This window comes from Budorcas taxicolor, chromosome 2, assembly GCF_023091745.1.
Source record: "Budorcas taxicolor isolate Tak-1 chromosome 2, Takin1.1, whole genome shotgun sequence".
NCBI lineage: Eukaryota > Metazoa > Chordata > Mammalia > Artiodactyla > Bovidae > Budorcas > Budorcas taxicolor.
Genome location: NC_068911.1, coordinates 39277483 through 39300919, shown reverse-complemented (window position 1 = coordinate 39300919; position 23437 = coordinate 39277483). Strand labels below are relative to the sequence as shown.

The following is a 23437-nucleotide window of genomic DNA, read 5'->3' as shown; positions in this document are numbered from 1 at the left end:
AGACAGTGCTGGTGTCTGCCACTCAGAGGTGGTCACAGGTAACTCTGGGGAGGAACCAGACCTGACTTGAGCCCAAAGGACAAGCGGAGCTTGGGCTGGAAAGGGAAAGGCATTCGAGGAAGAGGACAGAGCATGACTGAAGATGAGGAGACGGGAGTCTGCTGGCACGTGACGTGCAGGGAAGACAAAGTCACGCGGGGAGGGCATGGCAGAAATGGGGGGCACTGGGCAAGCGCACAGATGGACAAGGCAGGGGTCCAGCCTGGAGAGTCCTCGAAAGCCAGGCCTTCCTGACACCTGGCAGGGTCCCAGGGTTCTCGGGTCTCGCCCAGCACAGCCTTGCGGCCGTAGTTTACTGAGCCCTTGCTATGTGCCAGGTGGGCACCAGGCACAGACCAGGGATTAACCCTGAGGCACTGTCTACTCCACAGTCTCAGGTTCGGGACGAGTTTGCTTACAGACAGAGATCAGACAGATGGGGCCAGCCAGTGAGGGACACAGGACCGAGGGCAGAAAGAACAGTGAGAGGATGGGGAAAAACAGAGACACAGACAGAGACAGCAATAAACAGAAAAGACAGTGGGGGCCAGGAAAGAACCACCGGAGGCTAAGGACAGAGACGGCAGCAGGAGCCAGAAGGAGGGCGGGTCAAGCAGGGGCAGCGCTGGATCTCGAGGTGACAGGCAAGACAGAAGGCCTCCTGGCAGCAAAGGGCACTCCCCCTACTGTGGAGACAAAAGGGCCAGGGTTAGGACGCCAGCTCCACCACTCACGTGCTCCGTGACCTGGGAAACCCAGGGTGCACTGGACGTGATGGCAGCAATTCTCAGAGGTCAGAGGCACCCGGGGACCTGGGCCACGGAACGTAGAATCCCAGTGTCAGGTACAGACCAGGGTCCAGACAGGGCACTGGGGGCTGGTGTGGCGCTGGCGGGGCCAGCACAGCACTGAGCTCACCAGCGCAGCCCACCCCGCCGAGCAGGCCTAGCCGGCCGCGTTCAGCCATCTGTGGGGCCAGTGCGCCCCCTAGTGGCCACCCACTTTTCCTTTCCTGCAGCGGTAGCAGCTGGGACGGGAGCAGGAAGGGGCCAGCCTCACAGGCAGAGCAACTGAGGGGGCAGGAACCGGGGCGCCTCCACCGGGCACCACTCCAGCAATGCCCTTGGGAAATCTTTGCTTCTTGTCCCTGCACCTTTGGGCTCCGGGTGCAGAGGGCCAGAGTTCCACCAGACTCGGAGCTGGATGGCTCCACTAATCCTCCCCACGAAGACACCAGCAGGCATGGAGCTGAGTCATCGTCTTGGGACCCGATGGGGAAGTGGGGCTCTGTGGCTAGATGGATCTTCTCTCTCCACTTGCCCCAGTTAGTGCCCAATTTTGATGGTAAATGGAACTCAAGACTGCTGGGGAGAAGGGGCTGGACACCCCCCACCCCAAAGCAGGAGGCCAGTCTGGAGTCTGGGAGCCCCTGGGGTAGTACCTCAGGGGCAGCCTGGCCGCAGGCTGGGTGGTGAGGGCCTTCAGCCCTGGATGCTGAGGGCCCACCGCGGTCACCCCTCCCGCACCGCCACCCACACCCATGCACACGGTCAGCGTGGGGACAGCATGAGCCCCTTGTCTCAACAGGGATGGTTCTGATGCAGCCCCCGAGCCCTCCGCACACAATCCCCAGACCGGAGGCTCTCGTCCCCTCCCTGGGTTCTCTAGGTTCTCCTGGGCTCTGGCAGGCCCTCCTCAGGGAGCCACTCTTCACTGTCCTGCCCCCTCCCAGGCTGCCATGCTCCTCGCTGTCACCCCACCCCCAGAGCGCCATCTGATCAGGTCACCCCCAATGCTAGGGGTGCCTACTGCCTTTCAAAACACACCCTCACTTGCCCTCACCCCACCCTCCCCTCCACATGGCTGCACGCCTTCACTGGCCATCTCTGAACATGGCAGGACCCCTGGGAGACAAGCCTGCCTTCCAATTAATTCCTCTGCAGCCTCATTTGTGACCCCTCTGGGAGCTCCAACCACACTGGGGTCTGGTTCACACCAGACCCAGTTGGGCCGTGAGCTCTGGGGAGGGCTGGTACCTCTGGCTGCTCCACAGGAAATGACCCATGTCCAGCCCCTAAACACCTGCTCCCCAGACACCCTGCCTGGGGCTGGGATGGGGGCCTGAAGCCGAGGGGACGTGGGGCAGAGGCCACAGGCTGGACTGGCCACGAGGCTGCAGCTCTCACGTCATATACATACTGTCCATGGCTGCCGCTTTACCAGGCGGTGCTGACGGAGACAGTCTGGTCTGTAGAACCTGGAGTCTCTACCACCAGGCTCTTCACAGAAAAAGTCTTGCCCCTGCTCCAGGCTAAGGAAGTTACAGAGAACAAAGGGGAACAACCCTCTATAGAGATACATCCAAATGTTATAGTTTGTAACACAGTGACACAAAGTGGAAGTAATCCACACTTCTGAGAGCAGGCCCTCCACTAAACAAACTGTGAATCTATGTGATAAAATGCTTCCTGTGACATCTGTTAAATCTTTGATAAACTGAAAGAAAAAAATGTTTATTACGCTGGACAAAAAATGTACAGGGTAGAGTAATGTGGATACTATGTACAGAGGGACTTTCCGGGTGGTCCAGTGGCTAAGACTACACTCCCAGTGCCGGGGGCCTGGGTTCGGTCCCTAGTCAGGGAACTAGATTCCACAGCCTCCAACTAAAAATCCCACACACCACAACTATGACCCAGCCCAGCCAGATAAATAAATAAATATTAAGGGGCAAAAAAAAAAAAAGATGCTATGGAAAAACCCAGATAAACATTTTGGTCAACCCCACACTATACTTGGGCTTCCCAGGTGGTACTAGTGGTAAAGAACCTGCTGCCAAAGCAGGTTTGATCCCTGGGTCAGGAAGATCCCCTGGAAAAGGGAATGGCAACCCATTCCAGTATTCTTGCCTGGAGAATCCCAAGGACACAGGAGCCTGGCGGGCTACAGTCCATGGGGTCATAAAGAGTCAGACACAACTGAAGTGACTTAGCAAAATACTGTATTTGGGTGATCAAAAGGAGACACCTTGTGACAATCCCCTTCCCTCCTTGCCTCCATGTCTCCTCCCTCCCTGTTTCTTTCGGTGTCTGTCAGGACTGTGTTAGCCCCTCTGCCTGGGACATCTGTCCCCTCCTCAGCAGGGTAGCCCCAACCTCACTGCCCCTGGGAAGCCTGAGCCACACTTCCCAGAAGAGCCTGTGTAGGCTCCTTCCTTCATGGGCGGCTTCAGGCAGAAGACATCCCACAAGCTCCTGAAGGTCGTGCACTGCCAGCTGCTTCCATGCAGACTCCTCCCCAGACGCACCCTCCCCCGACCGGGGGCTCCCTGTCTCCTCATGGGTTCTGTCCCTCCTCGCTCCCTCTACCTCCTCTCACCCCTTCCCTCCCACTCGGGGCTCCCGTCCCTCTGCGGGTGCCACATGAACACAGGCCCCCACCTTCAGCTCAGACCCTGCGGGTGCCACATGAACACAGGCCCCCACCTTCAGCTCAGACCCTGCAGGTGCCACATGAACACAGACCCCCACCTTCAGCTCAGACCGCTGCCCAAGGCCCAGTCCCTGGACTCAACAGACATCACTGGGACGTCCTGGGGCCTCCGACCCCACGGTCTCGGGGGCAGGCCCTCCTCCAGCCTGCAACCCAGGAGCCGGCCTCGTGACACCCCCCCCGCAGCTCTCTTGGGTACTCTGTGTCTTGTCTGCATTGCCCCCTGCCCGGGAGGCTCCTCCTTCCCTCCCCCGAAGGTCGCTCCACCTCTGCTTTGGACACCCCTCCTTCCTTCCCCTGACCACACTGGCCAGATGCTCTGTCCACACTGTGGCCAGGGAGCCTCACGGTGCAGACCTGCTCCCCTCACACCCCCACCCTGTCTGGCTTTAAACACTCCGCTGCTTTCCAGCTGCTTCTACAGTAACAAGCGTGACGGTGTGCTCACGGTTCTGCCCTCTGCCACAGCCCGCTCCCCCCGGCCCCGCACCAGGAGCCCTCCCCTCCCAGGCCCTGGTCAGAGGCCAGGCCTCCCTGGCGTCTCTAACCACTCAAAGCACCTCTGATCCCTCTTTAAACAGCCTGGGTCACCATCAGCGGTCACAATTATCCTTCTGTCTATGATCCTTGGACCTACACTGGCCGCCCCCACCAGCATGGGCCACGGTGGACACAGGACCTGACGTCACCAAGGACCCTGAGGCCTGCTGACTGCCTGGGGGAGGGGGGCTGGCACAGTGCCCTGCTGTGGATGCTGCCTGACACAACTCTCTGCCACGGTAACAAAGTGGCCAGCAGCCAGGAGGGGCTGGCTGAGGGTGGTGACGGGAGCCCTTAAGGACCAGTGCGGGGCTTTTCTCACTGGGCAGGGGCTTTGAGAGAAAAGTATGAGCCCGAGGAGTGAGGACAGCAGAGAGGAACAGCCATCCTGGCTTCAGTTCTCTGCTGCCCCCCAAGTACCGCGGAGCCTCACAGGTACTGCTAGGGTTCTAGGCTCTGTGATGCGACGGCCCTGGCAGAGCTGGGCATGCCTCAGGCCCTGGCAGGCACGTTCTCGCGTCTCACCACTCACCCTTACCTTGCATGTCGTGCCCAGCAGGGCTCCATCTCGGCTCCAGGCGGCACCCTGCACCAGGTCCCCATGGGTCGCCAGCTCTGCACAGAAGCAGCCAAGGTCAGGAGGGTTCCAGGGTCCCCCCACTCTGTCCCAGGCAGTGAGGGTCTCAGGAAAGCGGGTGCAGGCAGGCCTGGCTTGGGGGTAACTCTGGGGAAGGGGTAGCTGCTGGGAGGGTGCCTTCTGTGCAGAAGCCAGGGCAGCCGGGCCTCCAGGTTGGGGGCGGGGCTTCATTCAGCCCCACTCTTCTCAGGCCACGCCCCCAGCCAGCTCCCTGATCCTGGGTCACCTCGCTCACCCAGCCATCAACATGCCTCCCCATACCCCTGCAGTGGGCCACACAGCCCATGGAAGTGTCACACACACCCCTGCCCTGGGCACCTGCTCGGGCCTTCTTCACTCCCTCCCGGAATAGCATGACAATTTTAAAATGTGTCCACAAATTCTTTGACATCTCTCCAGTTACTGGCTGAATTGTGTCTCCCCTCAAAAGATGTCAAAGTCCCAATCCTCAGCACCAGTGAATGTGACTTTATTTGGAAATAGGGTCTTTGCAGATCATCAAGTTAAGTTGCTAACGCTAGGACAGACTCTGATCCAGTATGAATGGTGCCCTTGTGAAATCAGACCGAGACAAACATGCACAGAGAGAAGACGCTGTGAAGAGAGGGAAGACAGCCATCAACAGGCCACGGAGCACGGGAACCACAGGAGCACTGGGCAGGGAGCGTGGTCCAGAGTCTCCTGTGCAGCCTCAGAAGGAATCAACCTTACCAACACTTTGATTCCAGACTCTGGTCTCCAGAATAGCGAGATAATAAATGTTACGTTACACTCCTCAACTTGCGGCAACCCTAGGAAACTAACACCTCCTCCTTTCAAAATGTGCAGCCCAGCAACTTCCCTGGTGGTCCAGTGGCTAAGACTGGGCGCTCTTATTGCAGGGGGCCTGAGTTCGATCCCTGGTCAAGGAACTAGATCCCACATGCCACAACTAAGACCTGGTGCAGCCAAACAAACGTAAAATATACATGAACAAAATGTGCAGCCCAAGCCCTTTCCTCTTGAGTGTGAGCAGGACTTGGTGACTGGCTTTTCGCAGAGGGCATGCATCTCCCAAAGCTGCAGCATAAGCAGCTTCCTCCTTGCTGCTTCTCTGGGACTGTCCCCTGGGGAAGCAGCTGCCATGTGGTGAGGGTGATCAAGCAGCCCACAGGGAGGCCAACAGGGGAGAACTGAGGCCTCTTACCCACAGCCTGCACCGTGAGAGTGAACCATCTAAAAAGCAGATCCTCCTAGGCCAGTCCAGCCTTCAGGTGACAGCAGCCCCCGCTGACAGTGGGACCCTTAACCTCATGAGAAAACCTGAGCCAGAGCCACCCAGCTAAGCTGCTCCCAAATCCCTGGCGCTGATAAATGTTTTCAGTTCTCTTAAGCCTCTGGGTTTGGGGGTAATTCTTTCTGCAGCCCAAGGTAACTACCATGCCAAGGTCTACCTCCCTCAAGTTAATCCCAGCCCTGTCACCCGCTTGCGCTGCGGCCTCAGTCACGTTATTTAACCTCAGCTACTATACGGGAACGGCAACAGCCCCGTGTGAAGCCCTCAGCACAGTGCTGGGCAGACAAGAAGGGCCTGAGACGGAAGTTACAGCTGCGGTGACTCCCTGATGACACACTGCCTGGTGGTCTTCACCTCCACTGCAAGGTTGGGCTGCTCTCAACTGCACCAGGAGCACACTGGGGGCGAGGAGCACCTTGAATTTCAGGTCCCTTGGGGCACAAGACGGCTCCATGGTGAACGCTGAGTGACTTCTCAGGAACTGATACTGTCAGAAGGCGGGTCCCTCAGACCCGTTATGCTGTTGGCCCTTTGTCCCTCCCCCAGAGGGGGGACACCACCACGGTGACCCTGCACAGCCCTGGACAGTCTGCACAGCCCTGCAGGGCAAGTCGGTCCTTCAGTTCTCTGAGCTTCACGTCTATCCCCTAAAAAGGGGATGAACTTGTCTAGGAGGACTCTGCAGAAAGGATTTGGCGACTCTGTCTCAGAAAATGCCTAGGCTCCTTGGTGGGTCCCTGTTGATGGGTCAAAATCACACAAACACTAAAGATTCTGACCCACAGCTGCCACTGCCTATTCGTGGTCTGAATGTTGGTGTGCCCCCAGATTCACAGGTTGAAACCTAACTCCCACTGGGATGGAATCTGGAAGCAGGGCCACTGGGAGGCGATAAGGTTACACTCATGAAAGGGCTCGGTGCTCTTATAAGAGAGACCCCTGAGAGCTCCCTCACCCCTGCCTCCGTGTGAAGAGACAGCCACCTGCGAACCAGGAAGCAGGTCCTCTCCCGTGCCTGGATCTCAGACCTCCAGATTCCCAAACTGAGAAATAAATGTTTACAACCCAGTTATGATCCCAGTCTGTGGGATTCTGTTGGAGCAGTCCGATGAACCAGGACACACACCGGGGGAAATGAAGAAGCAGCTGTGCAGGGACAGGGGGAAGTGGCGAAGACAGCAAAATTCTCATCTCCTAGAGGAGAAATTAGCAGTCTGCTTTCAAAACTGAAATGACACCCAAGTCAAGAAATAACAGTATAAGGAAGTTATTTAGACATATGAAGAAGAAAGCAGAAAAAACAGCCAAATGAGATGAAAACAGACAGCTATGGAAAGTGGGGAGGGTCAGGGTGCTTGTTAACAAGTCTTGTAAAATTACATATTATATATACACGCACAGGTAAACAAATACATAGATACATACACACGTAACTACATATACATATATATATCACACACATGTGAAACCTGACACGTGTCTTGAAACTCACATTACTGAAATTGCAAACAGACAGAAAGTGCTGCCAGATGGGGCTGCCCGGGGAGGGGCCGTCGCGGTGGCCCTACCTGTGAGGGGCTGCTGCTTGGTGGCGTCCCAGACCTTGGCAGCCCTGCCCGCCACGCTCAGCAGGATGCCGTCGGCGGTGGGATGGAACTGCAGCACCTCCACCTGGGCGTCCCCGGGGCCCAGCAGCAGCCCGGGCCCCGAGGGCAGAGCCTGGCCAGATGCCGGCAGTCGCCACACTTTCACCTGCAGAGAACAGTGAGTCTCTAAGCCCAGGGCTGGTGGGGGCGGAGGGGGTCTCCCTGCCTCCATCCAGCCGTGTTCCGGGTGCCTCCACCCCAGGGGAAGGGAGGGGCGGGCTGGGGGGCCGAGGGGAAGACGTGGGAGTGGGGGAGCCAGGCGCTCTGCTCTGTCCCCTCCAGGACTCCCACCACCCCACCCGGGCCCTGCTGTCTGCAGGAGCCGTGCAGCAGGGCACAGGTTACAGCCGTGGCTCAGAGCAAGTTCCCAGGGGCGCATGAGAGTTGATGTGGTGGGGTGGGACTTAGCAGGAGGGGCTGGACTGGGAACCAGCAGGGCCCTGGGCCTCATAAGGCCTCAAACAGGTCTTCCAGCCGCTCCACTCACCGTCCTGTCGGCTGAGGCCGTGGCCAGGAGGAAGTCATCGAAGGGGGAAAAGTCCAAGTCTGTGACCAGGTCTGTGGGAGAGAAACAGCTGACACGGCCAGACAAGGATGAATGTCCTGTTCCAATCCACTGTGCCCTCTCCCAAGGCCAGAACCACAGCCCAGGGCCTCCGGGCTGACCCCTCTGCCCACACGATGGCAGGCTGGAAATCCTCAAGGGGAGTGCACTCTAGAGACGGTGGGCCAACACCACAGTCCCCACCTGCCAGACACAGGCCCAGACCCCTGTGGCCCCTGGTGGCCAAGGGCCCAGCAGCAAGAGACTGGCAGGATGGGTGGGAAGCTCCCCATGTCACCAGGCACCTGCATTCGCGCAAAATCCAGAGCCCGGTTCGGGTGAACAGAAACAAGTGCCAGCCCCCAAGGGAATCACAAACAGGACAGACCACGGGCTACTCAGCGCTCACGGACCCTCCCCACCACCACAGGGACACGCACTTCTCTGCAGATGCAGCAAGAGGAGGGCTGAGCATGGAGGGGGGCTTCCTGGAGGGGGCAAAGCAGGCCCTGGAGAACACTGAGGGTGGCACGGGTCAGGGCACCGGGCAGGAGGGGGCTGGGGTGGCACTGCCGACCTAGGAGTTCTCTGCCCCTTGACAAGCCAGGGCTGGCCCACCTGCAGGAGCTCACCCGCCCCAAGCCCAGGTGCCGGCTTCTCTCTGAAGGGAATACGACCGGGAACAGGAGGCTGAGTGACAGGCACCTTAGGGACTGCCTTGGGTGGAGAGCAGCCAGCTGGGAGGCGGCGGTCAGCTCTGAGCAGAACCCACCTAAGGCCTGTGTGTCCAGTTGCTCCTTCAGTTCTAGAAGCTCCCCAAGAATCTCCCAATAAATCCCTCTGTGGCTTATGAAAGCTGGAGTTGGTCTCAGATCCTTGCAACTGAAAAACCTGAACTGCTGAGCTCTGGGGGGACCAGGATGGGGGATGGGGCACACGGAGTGAGCGAGAGCCCAGAAGGAAAGTGAGACTGGGGGCTTCAGCGGGGTAGAGCTGGTTGAGATGTGAGCAGGACAGCCAGGCCCGAGTCACCAAGGCAAGGAGCATAGTGACCACCCTCCTGCCAGCCTCCCCAGTGGGGCCAAGCAGATACACTGTCGTCCCAGGCCAGTGGACCCTGGAGACAAGGAAGAGAAGGGGCGGACAGGGACAGGCACTCCTGGGAAAACCCCAATCTGGACTCCTGATCACAGAATCCCTGCCACCCAACCCTGCGGGCTCCTGACAGGATAGGGCAGGGCCCAGGCTGGGTGTAGATTCTGGCCTCCCCAAGGGAATGAGCAGCGGCTGATCTGGGCGCCCAGCTGTGCTGGGCTGTAGGACCGTGCCCTGAGGGTTCATCTCACCAAATCCTCACAACGACCCTGAGAATGGCACTGTGGCCTCATCCCCAAGTGGAGGATGAGAACATGAGGACAGAGAGGTTAAGTAACTTGCCCAGAGCTGCACAGCTAAGAAGGGGATAGGCTGAAGGTCAGGCAGTCAGCCCAGCTTCAGAACCTACAACCTCAGCACAACAGCTCGCGGCCTTTCCCACATTAGAGCATGCTCCCGGCCACTGTCCCCCAGCCCAGTCCTGCAGAAACGGTCTCCAGATGCTGCCCAGCATCCTGTTCCCCAGACCAAAGCGCCACCCGAGAGCTAAGAGGCAGAAGGTGTCCCAGAAGACAGGGCACCCCAAAGTCAGAGCAGCAGCCAAAACCCCTGTCACTGCAGTCCCCCCCGACCCTCCACCAGCACCCAAAGGGGAGAGGCGTGCCTGGCGCCCCGAGGGTAGAGTCTGAGGAGCTGGAGTGAAGCGCCCCCAGGAGCAGTTTCCAGGCAAGGCTGCTCCCTTGGGGAGAGGTGCTGAAAAGCTGGAGCCACAGAGAGGCTATGATCCACCAACGAAGCCCAGTCCAGCTTCCAGTAACAGGGCCCTCACCACCCTACATACAGCTCCAACTTGGGGCTGCTTCCCTGTGAAGAAAAATCACAAAGCCAACAGCACTGTGCCTAAAATACCTGGGTTCAGACTCTGGCTCTGCCAGCAGCAATGCCAGCATCGCTAAGCTCCTAATAATCCCTTTGAGCCTTGGTTTTCTTAGCTGAAAAATCGGTTATTTAAAAACCTACTTCTTGAGAATTCCCTGGTGGTCCAGTGGTTAGGACCTGGTGTTTTCACTGTCATGGTTCCACGTTCAATCCCTGGTCGGGGAACTAAGATTCTGCAAGCTGTATGGTGCAGTCAGATAGAAAATAAAAACAGAAACCTACTTCAGAAAGGTATGAAAAAGGATGAGAAAGCAGAATTCGTCTATGGGCTACATTAGATGGATCGCAAAGACATTATGCCGAATGAAACAGACCAGATTTGAAAGGCTACATATAACGTGAATCCATTTATGTGAAACGTCCAGAGAAGGCCAGTCCACAGAGCAGAAATCAACCAACGTTTTCCGTGAAGGCCGGGACAGAAAACATTTCAGGCTTCGAGGGACATACGGTACCCGTCTCCTTAACTCTGCAGTTGTTGGGAAAAGCAGCCACAGAACATAATTCAATGAAGAGGTGTGGCCGCGATCCAATAAAACTATTTACAAAGACAGGCAGCGGGCCAGTTCTGGCCACACAGTAGCTCGCAGCCCCTGCTGCAGAGGCAGAAAGGTCCATGAATGCCTGAGGCTTCAGCGCCTGAGGCAAACACATTAACTGCCAAGGGACATGAGGGGGGTCTTTCCAGGATAAAGGAAATGCTCTAACTCAATGGTGGGATACCCAACCCCGTAACTTTAACAAAAGTCATCAAATGCTTCAAATAAAACAAGCAATGTTTATAAGTATGTAAACAATACCTTGACAAAGTTGTTTTAAGTTTTAAACAAGGATGGGGTAAGAAAACGAAGACAGTGCTGAGCGCCCACGGAAAGCTCCATCATTCTTCACTACCGTCATCTTATTAACTGCCACCCTCTGCATCAGGACTGAGACACTGAGCTGCACATCCAGACTGGGGATGGAGGATCAGCGCCCTTCTCTCACCCCAAGCCACCCAACAGGCAGCCAGGAACACAGGCCAGAGGGTCTGGGCCCGTGGCCACTGCAGCTGGACGAGGAAAGAAGAGGCGCTGCTGCAGCCTGAGAAGACCAACTGTTCCCTCGATGTGGGCAGGCTGCCAGGTGGACTGCTGGGCGCCCCCAGAAGCAGCTGCAGGGGTGGACAAAAGCTCTCTTTGTGAGGGCCCATCTCTGGCTCTGCAGCCCAACCCGCCACCTCCTTGGAGGGCCCTCAGCAGCCTGCCTGGCTGGGAGGATGCCTGCTGTGAGAGGTGATCTGCTGGCCTCCAGACAAGCACAGAGGGCTAAGAACCACACGGGCTTGAGTCTTCCACGGTGACAGGGAGCCATCATCAGCCTGGAGCACAGGCTGGTGCAAATCCGCCTCCTTCCAGCCTGATCACCTGGAGCACCAGCTTCCCTCCTCTCTGCCCAGGCTGGAGTTCTCAACCAGCAACAGCTTTCCCACAGTGAGGGTGACAGGAAGGGCCCAGCCAACCACAGGGGTGCAGGACCAGGTGAGTAGGAATCCCCTGCCCCAGGGCAGGAGGGGTGAGTTCCAGGCTTCCTGGGTCCAGTCTCTACTCACCTGAATGGCAGCCCAGGTGAGTCACCTGTCTCTTGTCCTCTCCCTGGCTTTCCAGAGGTACAATGCCCAGTACACCTGTCAAACAAAAACAGGGGCTCTGACTTCAGGCCTAACAGGGGATCTACTGTCCAGGGCTCCCAAAGGACACGAGACCCAAAAGCTTGGCCTAACCCTAACCTTCCCAGAACCTCCAAAAACAGTAAGACCACATCCTTCTGGACGGAGTGGTTGGCCCAGGCTCGGTTCCGGCCCCACATAAGACTTCCACGACATCGACTATGCAAAGACACAGTTGTCTCTTTATGGCGCTGTTTGGCCCTGGTAGTCGGCTTGGGGCCACCAGCTGCCACCTTCCCAGTTCTACTTGAGAAAGAAGCTGTCACCCGAGGGCAGCAGAGCTGAGGAACAGGATACAGTGAGATACAGCTTTGCCTGAATCCCCTGGAAGTTAGTTATATAAACCAAATGGTATCTGTTTTATCTGTTTCTTGCTTATGTCAATTTGAGGTCTGAGTCATCACTAGCAACCTTCAGAGGCCCAACTAACACAGGGAGCTTTTACCGCCCTATTGACCCCAGCTGCCCCCGCGTGAGGAGTGGGTTGCATATGGGGACTGTTGGAAACAAAAGCAACAGCCCCCATACCCACTCCAGGCCAAGCTCTTGAAGACCACAGCCGACACGTTTATACAATGTGTGCTGTCAAATGCCCAAATTGAAGTCCATCTGCTTACTGCACATTGACCGCTTTGCAGGCATCTAAGGCCCTTCATGGTGGTGACTTCTGAACCCCGAGAGGTCCCTCCAAGCCTCTGGCCTACAACAAGCCTGTCCTTCTGCCCTTGGTAGGGTGACAACATCTTACTCTCCACATCTATGTTCACCTCCCTACCTGGATGGTCAGAGTTGAATGCAATTAAGCTGCAGCTGGCTTTGATATGGTTCCCACATGAAGGGCCAGTGCCTGCTCGAATGTCACTGATCCAGGCCTGAAAATAGAGAAAAACAACAAAAAAGGGTTGGCTAGGGCTCTGCCTAAAGCAGGGAGTAGGGCATACTGGAGGGAGACTCTACCTTAAAGCTGCACCATTAGAGATGCAGGCCTTTGGATCAAACCCTGTCCCCACGCACAGTCCCTTAGGAAATACAAAAAATGTCCTTGAAACAACAATCTGTCATAAGGGGGTCAATTTTGAGTATTAAATAAGTTCTCTAATAAGGGGCAGGAAAATGTCAGAAGGAAGTTCAGGCTGAACGAAGTCAAGGGGCTAATTGGACAGTGTGTGTATTGGCTGAGGGTGCGGACTGACTCTGTTAAAAGGGAGAGAGAAGCAGAGAAAGGAGAAGTGAGCATCTAAGATAGATGGACTCAACTTCCTCAACTGCATTACTGAAGGCCTCCACCAAGTACGAGTCTCCTCCAGGCCCCAGAAAGAGAAAATATACAAGCTCAGAAAGGGGACAGTCAAGGCCTTTCCATGAAGTACTATAGTCAGGTAAACAATGCACCCCCATGAATAGACATTAACGTTAACAACCCCAGCATAAGAGCAGAGCAACTCTTTTTCTAAGACTGAGCTCGGTGAGGTCCCAATATTTCTTGTATCAGCACCTCACAGCACCCCTGATGATCATCAGGCACCCACATGTCCCAGCCCACCCGCTGACAGTGTCCCGGAAACCACCTCCACCACCCTAGTTTCTATTTCAGTGTTCACCTGCTGGGCTAAAATGTTATCATCCAGTATTATTCTTCCCTCTGGACTCGTGTTTACTGTACAAATACAATGATAGGAAATACAATAGTTTTGACAAAGAGAACAGACCACCTGTCCTCCCATCTCCCCAACATGTAAACCGTGTTAAGCTCTCTCTGCTATCTCTAGTTCCACACCTGTCTGCTTGCCTTGCTGGACTGAAGTCCACCAGGAACAAGTCCACTTGAGCCCCTCAAGTCCACTCTAGGCCATCTCAGGTCAGGACACTCTCCAAGTGTACTGACTACACTGAGTGACCGTCTTAAATGCAAATGTGAGAACCTATCAGTGACCACCCCTTCAATGGCTCCCCGCTGCACTCAGAAGAAAACCCAGCTTCTTCCTGGGGCTCTCGGGCTCTGCAGGTCCACTCTGGACTAATCTGACATCATGCTTCCCTCTCACTGCCCTCCAACCACCCTGCCCCACTTTCCTTGCTCCACCTGGCTCCTTCTCATCCCACTCTTCCCGAATGCCCAGCTGCTTCTCACCCTTCCTGCCTTAGCTTAAATGTCACGTCCTCCCAGCTGACGTTCTGGACTACCCTACTGAGGTTAATTCCACCTCTAGGTCCATCTCCATCTTAATCCCAGCGCCACTGTGTGTGTTCCCCAGGGCACTTATTAAAATTTCCATTGCTCCTGCCTGCCTGCATGCTTGCTGTCTGTCTCTCTCCTGAGCCTGTAAGCACCAGAGAGGGAGGAAATCGCTGTTATGTTCACCACTGTGGTTCCAGCAGCTGGACGTGGGACGTGCCCAGGAAACACTGTCCAGAGGATCAGAACCAGGCTTCTGCTTCAGGTTGTCCTGACCTGAGATGGCCTCTGATGGGGTCACCAGAGGTCAGTTTCTCCTCTTCATTATTGGAAGACACTCCCAGGCTTTCCAAATAATGTTTCACAGCAGACCGGAGCTGGCATCGACTCTGAAGCACATCCCTCATCAGGCCTCCTGCCTTTCCGGCGGGCCGAGGGACTCCCCCGCCACCTGGTTCAGCTCTTTCTCTGGCCTCCACCTGCTTCGGCTTCCCACGCCCCACCCAGGCTTTGGCAGCATCACCCTGAGTAGGGGAAGAGCTCAAGCCAGCCGCGAGAGGAAGCGCCGGCGGAAACCCAAGGGAGGGGCGCGTCTCTGGTCGAGGAGCTCCCCCTCTCCAGTGACACACCCGGACTCGCCAAGGCCAGGACAGAGAGGGGCATCTCTCTCGCACCCCAGCCCCGGGCAGGGGCGATCAAGGAGGCGGGGAGGAGGCGCTGTGGCTCCCAGGCGAGGCCGACCGGAAGCCGGGAAGGCAGGCAGCCTCGTAGGCCTCAGGCCTCGGCCCCACCGGGCGGGCAGCACCGCCTCGAGGGTCCCGTTGCGAGGCAGGACCTTGGTGCTCAACGAGAGCCGAGTGTCTCAGGAGCGCCAGGCTCTGACCGCCGGGCGGCCACAGGGCGGCCTGGACTCCTGACCCGGGCCTTAAGGGGGCGCCCCCGGGGCAGGCGGGCTCGGGGGGCTCCCCGCGCGGAGCCAGGGGCGGGGGAAGGGTGGCCGCCGGGCAAGGGGCGACGGAAGCCGGGCTTACCTCGCGGCGGGGCGGCCGAGCCTCCGTGTGCCGGAACTTGGATACCTTGAAGCGGTTCATGGCGGCGGGGACAGCGGCGGGTGCAGCTTCGCGGACCCGGGCGTCGGCTCTCAGGTGCACAGCTAGCAGCCGGGACTCCCGCCGCCTCCGGCCCCACCCGCGGTCTGCCGCCCTTGGCCACGCCCCCTAAGCGCCCCAAGCCAATCGCAGCCCTCTCCGGCCTGTCGGGCCACACCCCCATCCCCCTCTCCCTCCGCGCGCACGCCGCAGGCCCCACCTCCGGCCAATCGCCACTCGACCGCCCCTCGAGGCCACGCCCCAACGCCGGAGGGTTGGAGTCGCGTACCGAGACGTCACGTGCGGCTAGCTGTCCGCCCCCGGCCGGGTTGGGCGTGCAGGACCCTGGACTACGGCTGCGATTTTGTGGGCTGGGTTTGGCCCCGGGAGGCTTTCCAGGGTTCGGGGCACGCCCTTCTTCGGGAGGAGGGAAAGCAGCAATGAACTAGTTCCATTTCGGAGACAGGGAACGCTCTCAGGCGCCGCTGGCACCGAGTCACAGGGATAATGAATGGCAGCAGAGGAGAGCCCGTATCTGATGCAAATCCCTGCTGATGGGACCTAAAGGCTCCGCTTCTCACCCACCCTGCTTAGGTCAGGTGGGCTCCGTAGGAGGGGGGAATGGAGCCTTCGGCGTCCCTTATAAGGGCAAGTCTTGGCCGCAGGCCTTGGGCGCTGTGGGCCAAGACTCCTGGTAGGCAATCAATCAATTACAGATAAGCTGAAACGGCAGTAGATAAGAGCTGTGGGGAATCCCTTGAATGGCCAATTTGCACAACCAGCACTTCTTGTTTAGTTACGGAACAAACCTGGGGCCATTCATTCCACAAGCCTTTCTCTTCGCTTTGAAAATTGCCTCTGATTCCAGAATAGGCTTTCTGCTTGATACCAGACGGAACACCCGCTCAGGCGAGTCTGGAAAGGGGACTTTGATCTGAGGAAGACGAATGATCAGTCGCAGCGGCCAGCTGCTGTGAAAACTCGCTTTCCGTAGCCGGCTGCAGACTACAGCTTAAACTGAGGCAGAATGCCTAGAGGGTCATTCTGAAAGCTCGGCCTGGCGACTAGCATGCATGGATCCCTAAAATACAAGTTCTTTTTTTCAGTTCTCACAGGTAAACTGTGACCACTCAGAGGCCATTACTGAGTTAGGAGGGAACTTTGATCTCCATAGACTGTCAGGTTAAGTTGACTGAGCTGGGATTTTAAATTTTGAGCAGGCTGACAGCCACTGAAGTGTAGCTTTCCCATGACATACTCTTCAAACACTGGAATTCCAGCAGCTTTGCAAAAGGCACCATTAGTGCAATCTTCAGTTGGTTGGTTATTTCAATTATTGCAGACATCGCTTGTGCTTTTTATAAAAAATTGTGGCAAGAAAAATAAATAAAATTTAACATTTTTACCTATACAGTTCAGGAGTGTTAAACTTTTCCATGCAACACTGGAACTATAGCCATTAGACAACAGCTCTCCATTTCCCCTTCTCCCCAACCCCTAGTAACCATCATTCTGCTTCCTGTTTCTATGAATTTGACTACTTTAGATACCAAATCTAAGTGAATAATACACCATTTATCCTTCTGTGACTGGCTTATTTCCTTTGGTTTAAGGTCCCCATATCTGTAGACCAAATTTAGCCCATGGAATGTCCATTTGATGCTTTCAAACTGTGGTGCTAGGGAAGACTCTTGAGAGCCCATTGGACAGCAAGCAGATCTAACCAATCCTAAAGGAAATCAATCCTGAATATTCATTGGAAGGACTGATGCTGAAGCTGACACTCCAATACTCTGGCCACCTGATGCAAAGAGCTGACTCACTGGAAAAGACCCTGATGCTGGGAGGATTGAGGACAGGAGGAGAGAGGGCAATAGAGGATGAGATGGTTGGATGGCATCACCGACTCAATGGATATGAGTTTGAGCAACTCTGGGAGATAGTGAAGGACAGGGAAACTTAGCGTGCTGCAGTCCATGGGGTGGCAAAGAGTCAGACAAAGCGGAGCGACTAAACACATCCATTTGTTACCTCTGGGGGTTAAAGTTCTGACTCTGGCTGTGCTGGTTCATGTGACTCTTGCTACAAACTAGGGGCTGGTGGAAGAAAACTAGAAGAATGTCAACTTTTCGGTTGCCATAGTGACCAACTTGAGTGCCATAGCAGGGGAGAGGGAAGGGCCAGAGGGATATCATCAAGGCCCAGAGAGTGACCATCCCACATGTAGCCAGGTCCATTCTGGCTGGAGAGAGTGATTCTAGTAGAGAGTTCAGACCTGGAAGACTGCTGCAGACTTGAGCAGAATAAATTTTTTCATGGATTGCAAAACTCAACTGATAGCCTGCACGATTCTTTCTAGCCCCCCAGGGCTAAAATTACTAGCTTTGTCTCTGCAATCCTAGAATCCCAACCTCAATGTTTGCTTATAAGGACACTGGAAAACACCTCTCCACCCTCAAAGGCAGTCTATCAAAATGTGGATCAAATTTCAACAAAGGGAGGATGTCTGGTTAGCTAGGTGCATGGCAAGATGATGTCGATTTCACAGGTCCTATTTCCAAGGGTAATTAATAATGAACAAAGAATTTGGGAGTCCAGTTGTAGTGGTCTTCATTCTGGAGAAATCAGAAGTGCTTCATGTAACCACAGGAAGAGACATCAGCAGAAGGAAAAGGGACAAGCAAAAAGAAACCAAACACACACACACACACACACACACACACACACACACAAACAAGCATTAAAGAGCCTTAGGATGCATCTTTATTTTATACTATGATGCTAAAGAAAAGAAGTATCTGACATGGTGTTCCCTTAATCTTCAGCAAGGTCAGTGGTTTCTGTAAAGTAGAATTTTTGCAAGAGAGGGAGATATGAGGCCAGCTGCAGTGCCAACAGCAAATTATTTAGATCTAGTTATCTGCCCCTGAAATGACTGTTTATTAAAATATACATTGAAAACACTTTTTTATGCATAAGCCATGTTCATTTCAGGAGCTGGCATAGAAAGGCATGTGTAGTTATGTCAACACAGGAAAAGAACTATTAAGCAACAAAATACATTTCAAAAATGGAGAAAAACATGATAGTGCAGCTTGTGTTGTTATTTTCTTGTTTATGGAAGTGTACCCATGTAGTCTTGGGGTTCAGGAGTCTTACTACATCTAGTGATTTGTTCTGATTTTTTGCAAGTTATGTATATTTATTTTTGGCCACACCATGCAGCATGGGGGAATCTTAGTTCCATGACCAGGGATTTAAACCATGCCCCCTGCAATGGAAGCCCAGAATCTTAACCGCTGGACCACCAGGGAAGTCCCCGAATATTTTAATAGAAACACACACTTTAACTTTTGTGGTGATAATTCAAACTAACGGACATTTCCATAGAAAAGTCTGTCATTTTCAAGGTGATGTTTTGCACTTTGGAGTCTGCTAATCACTGGGGGATCCAGAGTTTTATTCTCATCATCTGTGATCCGCCCCTCCCCCCCCCTTTTTTTTTCCATTTCAGAGTTCCTTTCAGGGACTTTCCTAGTGGTCCAATGGTTAAAAATCCACCTTGCAGGGCTTCCCTGGTGGCTCAGACCATAAAGAATCTGGCCACAATGCGGGAGACCCAAGTTCAATCTCTTGGTTGAGAAGATGCCCTGGAGAAGGGAATGGCAACCCACTCCAGTATTCTTGCCTGGAGAGTTCCATTGACAGAGAAGCATGGCAGGCTACACGGCATAGGGAACCATCCCCCTATAATTAAAAGAAAATGATAAATAAAAATCCACCTTGCATTGCAGGGGGGACATGGGATCAATCCCTGGTTGGGGAACGAAGATCCCACATACCACGGGACAACTAAGCCCAAAGGTCACAGGTAGAGTCCATGAGCCACAATGAAAGAAGCCCCATGACATGAAGAAGATCCCTGGTGCTGCAGCTAAGACCCCACAAAGCCAAATTAAATAAATATTCAAAAAAAAAGTTCCTTTCATTTCTCAGGTTTGTAAAACACTGCTGAAGTTTAAGCCTAGTTTGGGCAGAACGGTATTCAGCTGGGAGCTGGAGTCACTTGTGGTTTAAAGGGCTTTCAAGGAAATCATTACCACGAAAGTCCCATTGGAAGTATCTGGGTCAGCCAGGCAAGGACACAGTTCATCTCCTGCTGCAGGGAACTGCACCCATTGCAGAGGTCAGGCCTGGGAACATCTGGGCAGGACACTCCACACTTCCTCGGAATTGTCCCATACTCTCTTGGGCTTCCCTGGTAGACGGTTAAAGAATCTGCCCGCAATGCAGGAGACCTGGGTTCCATTTCTGGCTCCAGAAGATACCCTGGAGAAGGGATCAGTACCCCATTCCAGTATGCTTGCCTGGAGAATCCTCACGGACAGAGGAACCTGGCGGGCTAGAGTCCACAGGGCCACAAAGTCAGACACGACAGAGCAGCTAACACACACAGTCTTGGGGAGGAAAGAAAACACTACTAGAGGAATGGTGAGCTGGCTTGTATTGCCCTTGAAGGCTTAGGCCCTTCTGCCCTCCCTGGAAGGGCTCCTCACTCACACTGGAGAAGAACCAGCCACTCCATCACAGAGCCAAGGACTTGGGAGGTCCCTTGTACCTCAGGTGGCCAGTATCCACTGGAAATCATGGGGTAGCCCCTCTGGTCTCCCTTGGCCTTCAGTCCTGCATGTCCTGGTGGACCATGCTTCAATTCCCTGCTAGCACTCACAGACCTCCTCAACTCGGGGGAGCCGGAGAGGGCCCAGTGGAATAGTAAAATGAGAAGTGAAGACGGGGAGAGGCTTGCGCAACTTGTCTGCCTCTTGCAAAACATTTGTTTCTCCTTAGAGCTCAAGTTTTTGGCTTTAGACTGGAGAAGGGGGCAGCGGGAGTTGGGGGGAAGTGGTGGAGGAAACAGACCCAGGACATATTCTGCCCGACAGTGTGGGTAGCTCTGTCCTGTGTGCTCATCCCAGTTTTTAATCACAAGCCTGGGGAGGATCTGTTTGTGTTTCATCACAGCTGAAAGACTTGCATGGCAGTGAAATAGTCTGTAGGTGAGGGTGGTAGTAAATATTAGCCCTGCTTCCTTTCCTTGTGAAAAGCAAATGATATTCTGCATGAGGAAGTGATTTGTAAGCCATCCAGAGCTGTATGACTGGGAACTATTGATCATAATCTATGAAAGCACATGGTTTAAAGGAAAGAGCTCTTGTTTGGCTGTTACAAGATCTTGGTTCACCGACCCACAAGCTGTGTGACGTTGGAGAAGCCTTTCCACTTTTCAGGCCTTAGTTTGGTGTTGTTTTGCGGGACGCTGGGGAGAGGGTCCATTCCTAAAAATGGGGCTAGCCTCTGCCCTACTTAACCTAGAGGGCTGTGATTGTATCAGGAGAGAAAACATGAGGAAGTTCTTTGTGAACCAGAAAGAGACTGCCTGAAATTGGTCCTGTAGATGTCTCAAGGTTGTTACGTCCAAATAAAGATAATTCATTATCAGACTTTGCTGGTGGCACAGTGGATGGGAACCTGCCTGCCAATGCAGGAGACAGGGTTTGATCCCTGGTCCGGGAAGATTCCACCTGCTGCGGAGCAACTAAGCCAGTGCACCACAACTACTGAAGCCTGTATGCTCCAGGGCCCGAGAGCCACGACTAGCGAGCCTTGTGCCGCAACTACTGAAGCCTGCGCACCCTACAGCCAGCAAGCCAAAACCACTGAGCTCATGCGTCTAATGCCTGTGCTCCACACCAAGAAAACCCAAGCACTGCAGTGAAGACCCAATGTGGCCAAAAGAAAAAAAAAAGAACTTCATTATCTTTTTCCCCCAAACCGCTCCTTTCCCAGGATTTTTAGTTTGGCGTGACCACTGCTTAAAGAACATAAAAAGAGCATATTCATTGTCTCCAAACAACCATGACTCAGGCTGATTCAGGAAGCACAAACCAAGGACCACTTCTGTGGAGACTTCCCAAGCTTTGTACCATACTCATACTTAGTAATTGTATCATCTCCTGTTTTTCTATGGTGATCAGCAGTGAGAGAAACCAGGAGCAGGCCTAGGCTATTCTCTCCAGGGAGTCTTTTTTTTTTTTTTTTCTGGCTGTGTCTCTAGTTGAGGCATGCAGGTATAGTTGCCCCTAGTTGAGGCATGTGGGTATAGTTGCCCCTAGTTGAGGCATGCGGGTATAGTTGCCCCTAGTTGAGGCATGCGGGTATAGTTGCCCGTGGCATCTGGGATCTTAGTTCCCGGCCAGGGATTGAACACATGTCCCCTGCGTTGGAAGGTGGATTCTTAATCACTGGATCACAGGGAGGTCCCCTCACCAGGGAATCTTGCCAGAGGCTTTCTGTGTTCTGTTCAGGGCCTTTCTTCCCTCCTTTAGTATCCACCCTCACCTACTCCACTACCCTGGGGCACTCTGCTTCATAAGAGGAGATATAGGCTCCCTGACAAATAGCCTTCCTGCCACCCACTAAAACAAGAATACGTACCCACTTTCTGTATGAAGGATCTTTGCTGTTAATCACTATGGGGAAATAGATGGAGGAGGGGGACTAAAATACCAAAAAATGAGGGTTACAAGGCTGACAAAGGTTTCATACTAGTGAGCCCTCATTCCTAACTTACTCTGAGGTGGTAAATGAAAATCTCTTTGGCTCTTGTTCTCAGCTTTTATTCCTGAAAGCTGTACTTCTCTCAGCCAGCACCCTCTCACCTCCCCTTAGGTTTTGGGATCCCTGTGGGCAAGTAACTGTCAGCATTCTCTCTGGTGTCCCAGTGCTTAGCACAGAGCCTCAGCACATACTGAACATGTACTACATGCCAAGTACAGTATGAAGGCTTTACACGGATTATCTCACTCTCTCCTCAGATGATCCCTTGAGGTATGACTACGCCCTGGTACTACTATGCCCACTTTAGAGAAAGGAAACGGGCGCAGAGAGGTAAAGTACGTTGTCAAAGGACATACCACTGTTAACTGGCAGAGCTGGGATTCGTTCCCAGGCAGTCTGACTCCAGAGCCCACACTCTTAAAGCACTATGCTGTGCTGTGCTTAGTCGCTTAGTCGTGTCTGACTCTTTGCAACCCCAAGGACTGTAGCCTGCCAGGCTTCTCTGCCCATGGGAATTCTCCAGACAAGAATACTAGAATGAGTTGCCGCACCCTTCTCCAGGGGATCTTCCCAACCAAGGGATTGAACCCAGGTCTCCCCAATTGCAGACGGATTCTTTACGGTCTGGGCCACCAGGGAACCCCAAAAGCACTATGCTGGAGACATTTAAATATTTGTTGAATATATCAAACAAACTTATACCCACTTCCCATCCCATATCAATCTTTTCTTGTTTCTCTATAACATCCCTTGCTCACCTCAGTTCTCTGAATTCCCTAGCCCAAACTCCCAAGTATTCCTTGCAGTTTACAGCAGCCTCCTAACTGTTCTTCACTGGACCAGTGGTTTTTAACCTTCTTTCAATCTTAGCGCCTGTGGAGAATTTGACTGATGAAAGCTATGGATATTTCCCCAGATTAATAACCACATACACAAAAATGTCATGTGTAATGGGGGAGGGGCAAGGAGCACACATCACCTTAAATCCATCCAGGAGCCCTCAGGTTCCCTTTCTATTTTTGGGGGGGGGGGGTGGTGGTGGTGGGATTGTGAAAGCGGAAACCCCTCTGCAGGACTAACCAGGCCAGGTTCTTCTTTCTAGACTTATCTCCAGTCATATATCCTAAGTTTAGCTAGCGCGTACAGGGCAAGTATTTTCGCATCTGCTTTTGAAGTTCTTGCTACTTAGAACACTCTTCCCCTCCACTCCAACCTGGCGCAGTTTTCACCAAAGTCTGTTGCCTCTTAGATGCCTTCCCTGACACCGCAATACCCTCAATCTGTCGGAGAAACTCCCTCGCCTGTGTGCCTGTAACATTGTTACCACGTTATCTTAGTGGCTAAGATGCCTCTCGCCTCACTGTGTGCTCCTACAAAGCAGGGATGGTGTGTCAGTCATCACTGTATCCTCGACGTTCTAGAACGCGCGTGGCACCGTGTAGGTACCCACAACGTTTATTAAACTCGTTTTTGGGTAGCTCGGCTCACAGTCCGCGATCGGCAAGTTCACTACAGGTTTGGAGAAGACAAATACGCTTAGCAGAGAGCCGAGCGATCCAAGTCCTTTTCGTGGTGAATCAGCCAGAGGAACAGTGAGCGTGAAGCCTGGCTCTGGGAATACGTTAACCAAGGCAACCGC

The 23437-nt window shown here is 54.0% G+C and overlaps 1 protein-coding gene across 2 annotated transcripts in view; it reads right to left on the bottom strand.

The window, feature by feature from the left end:
• The window catches only part of CORO7 (coronin 7), a 60495-nt gene extending 45267 nt beyond the window's left edge, over window positions 1-15228 (bottom strand). For both annotated transcript variants that reach the window (XM_052664255.1, XM_052664260.1), the window contains exons 1-6: window positions 15124-15228; window positions 12692-12788; window positions 11800-11874; window positions 8118-8188; window positions 7553-7736; window positions 4610-4686 (exon numbers count right to left, since the gene is read on the bottom strand). In XM_052664255.1, the coding sequence (XP_052520215.1) occupies window positions 4610-4686; window positions 7553-7736; window positions 8118-8188; window positions 11800-11874; window positions 12692-12788; window positions 15124-15183 (564 nt within the window). In that variant the 5' untranslated portion in view covers window positions 15184-15228. The remainder of the gene's footprint in view (window positions 1-4609; window positions 4687-7552; window positions 7737-8117; window positions 8189-11799; window positions 11875-12691; window positions 12789-15123) is intronic.
• Window positions 15229-23437: the final 8209 nt, after the last annotated feature.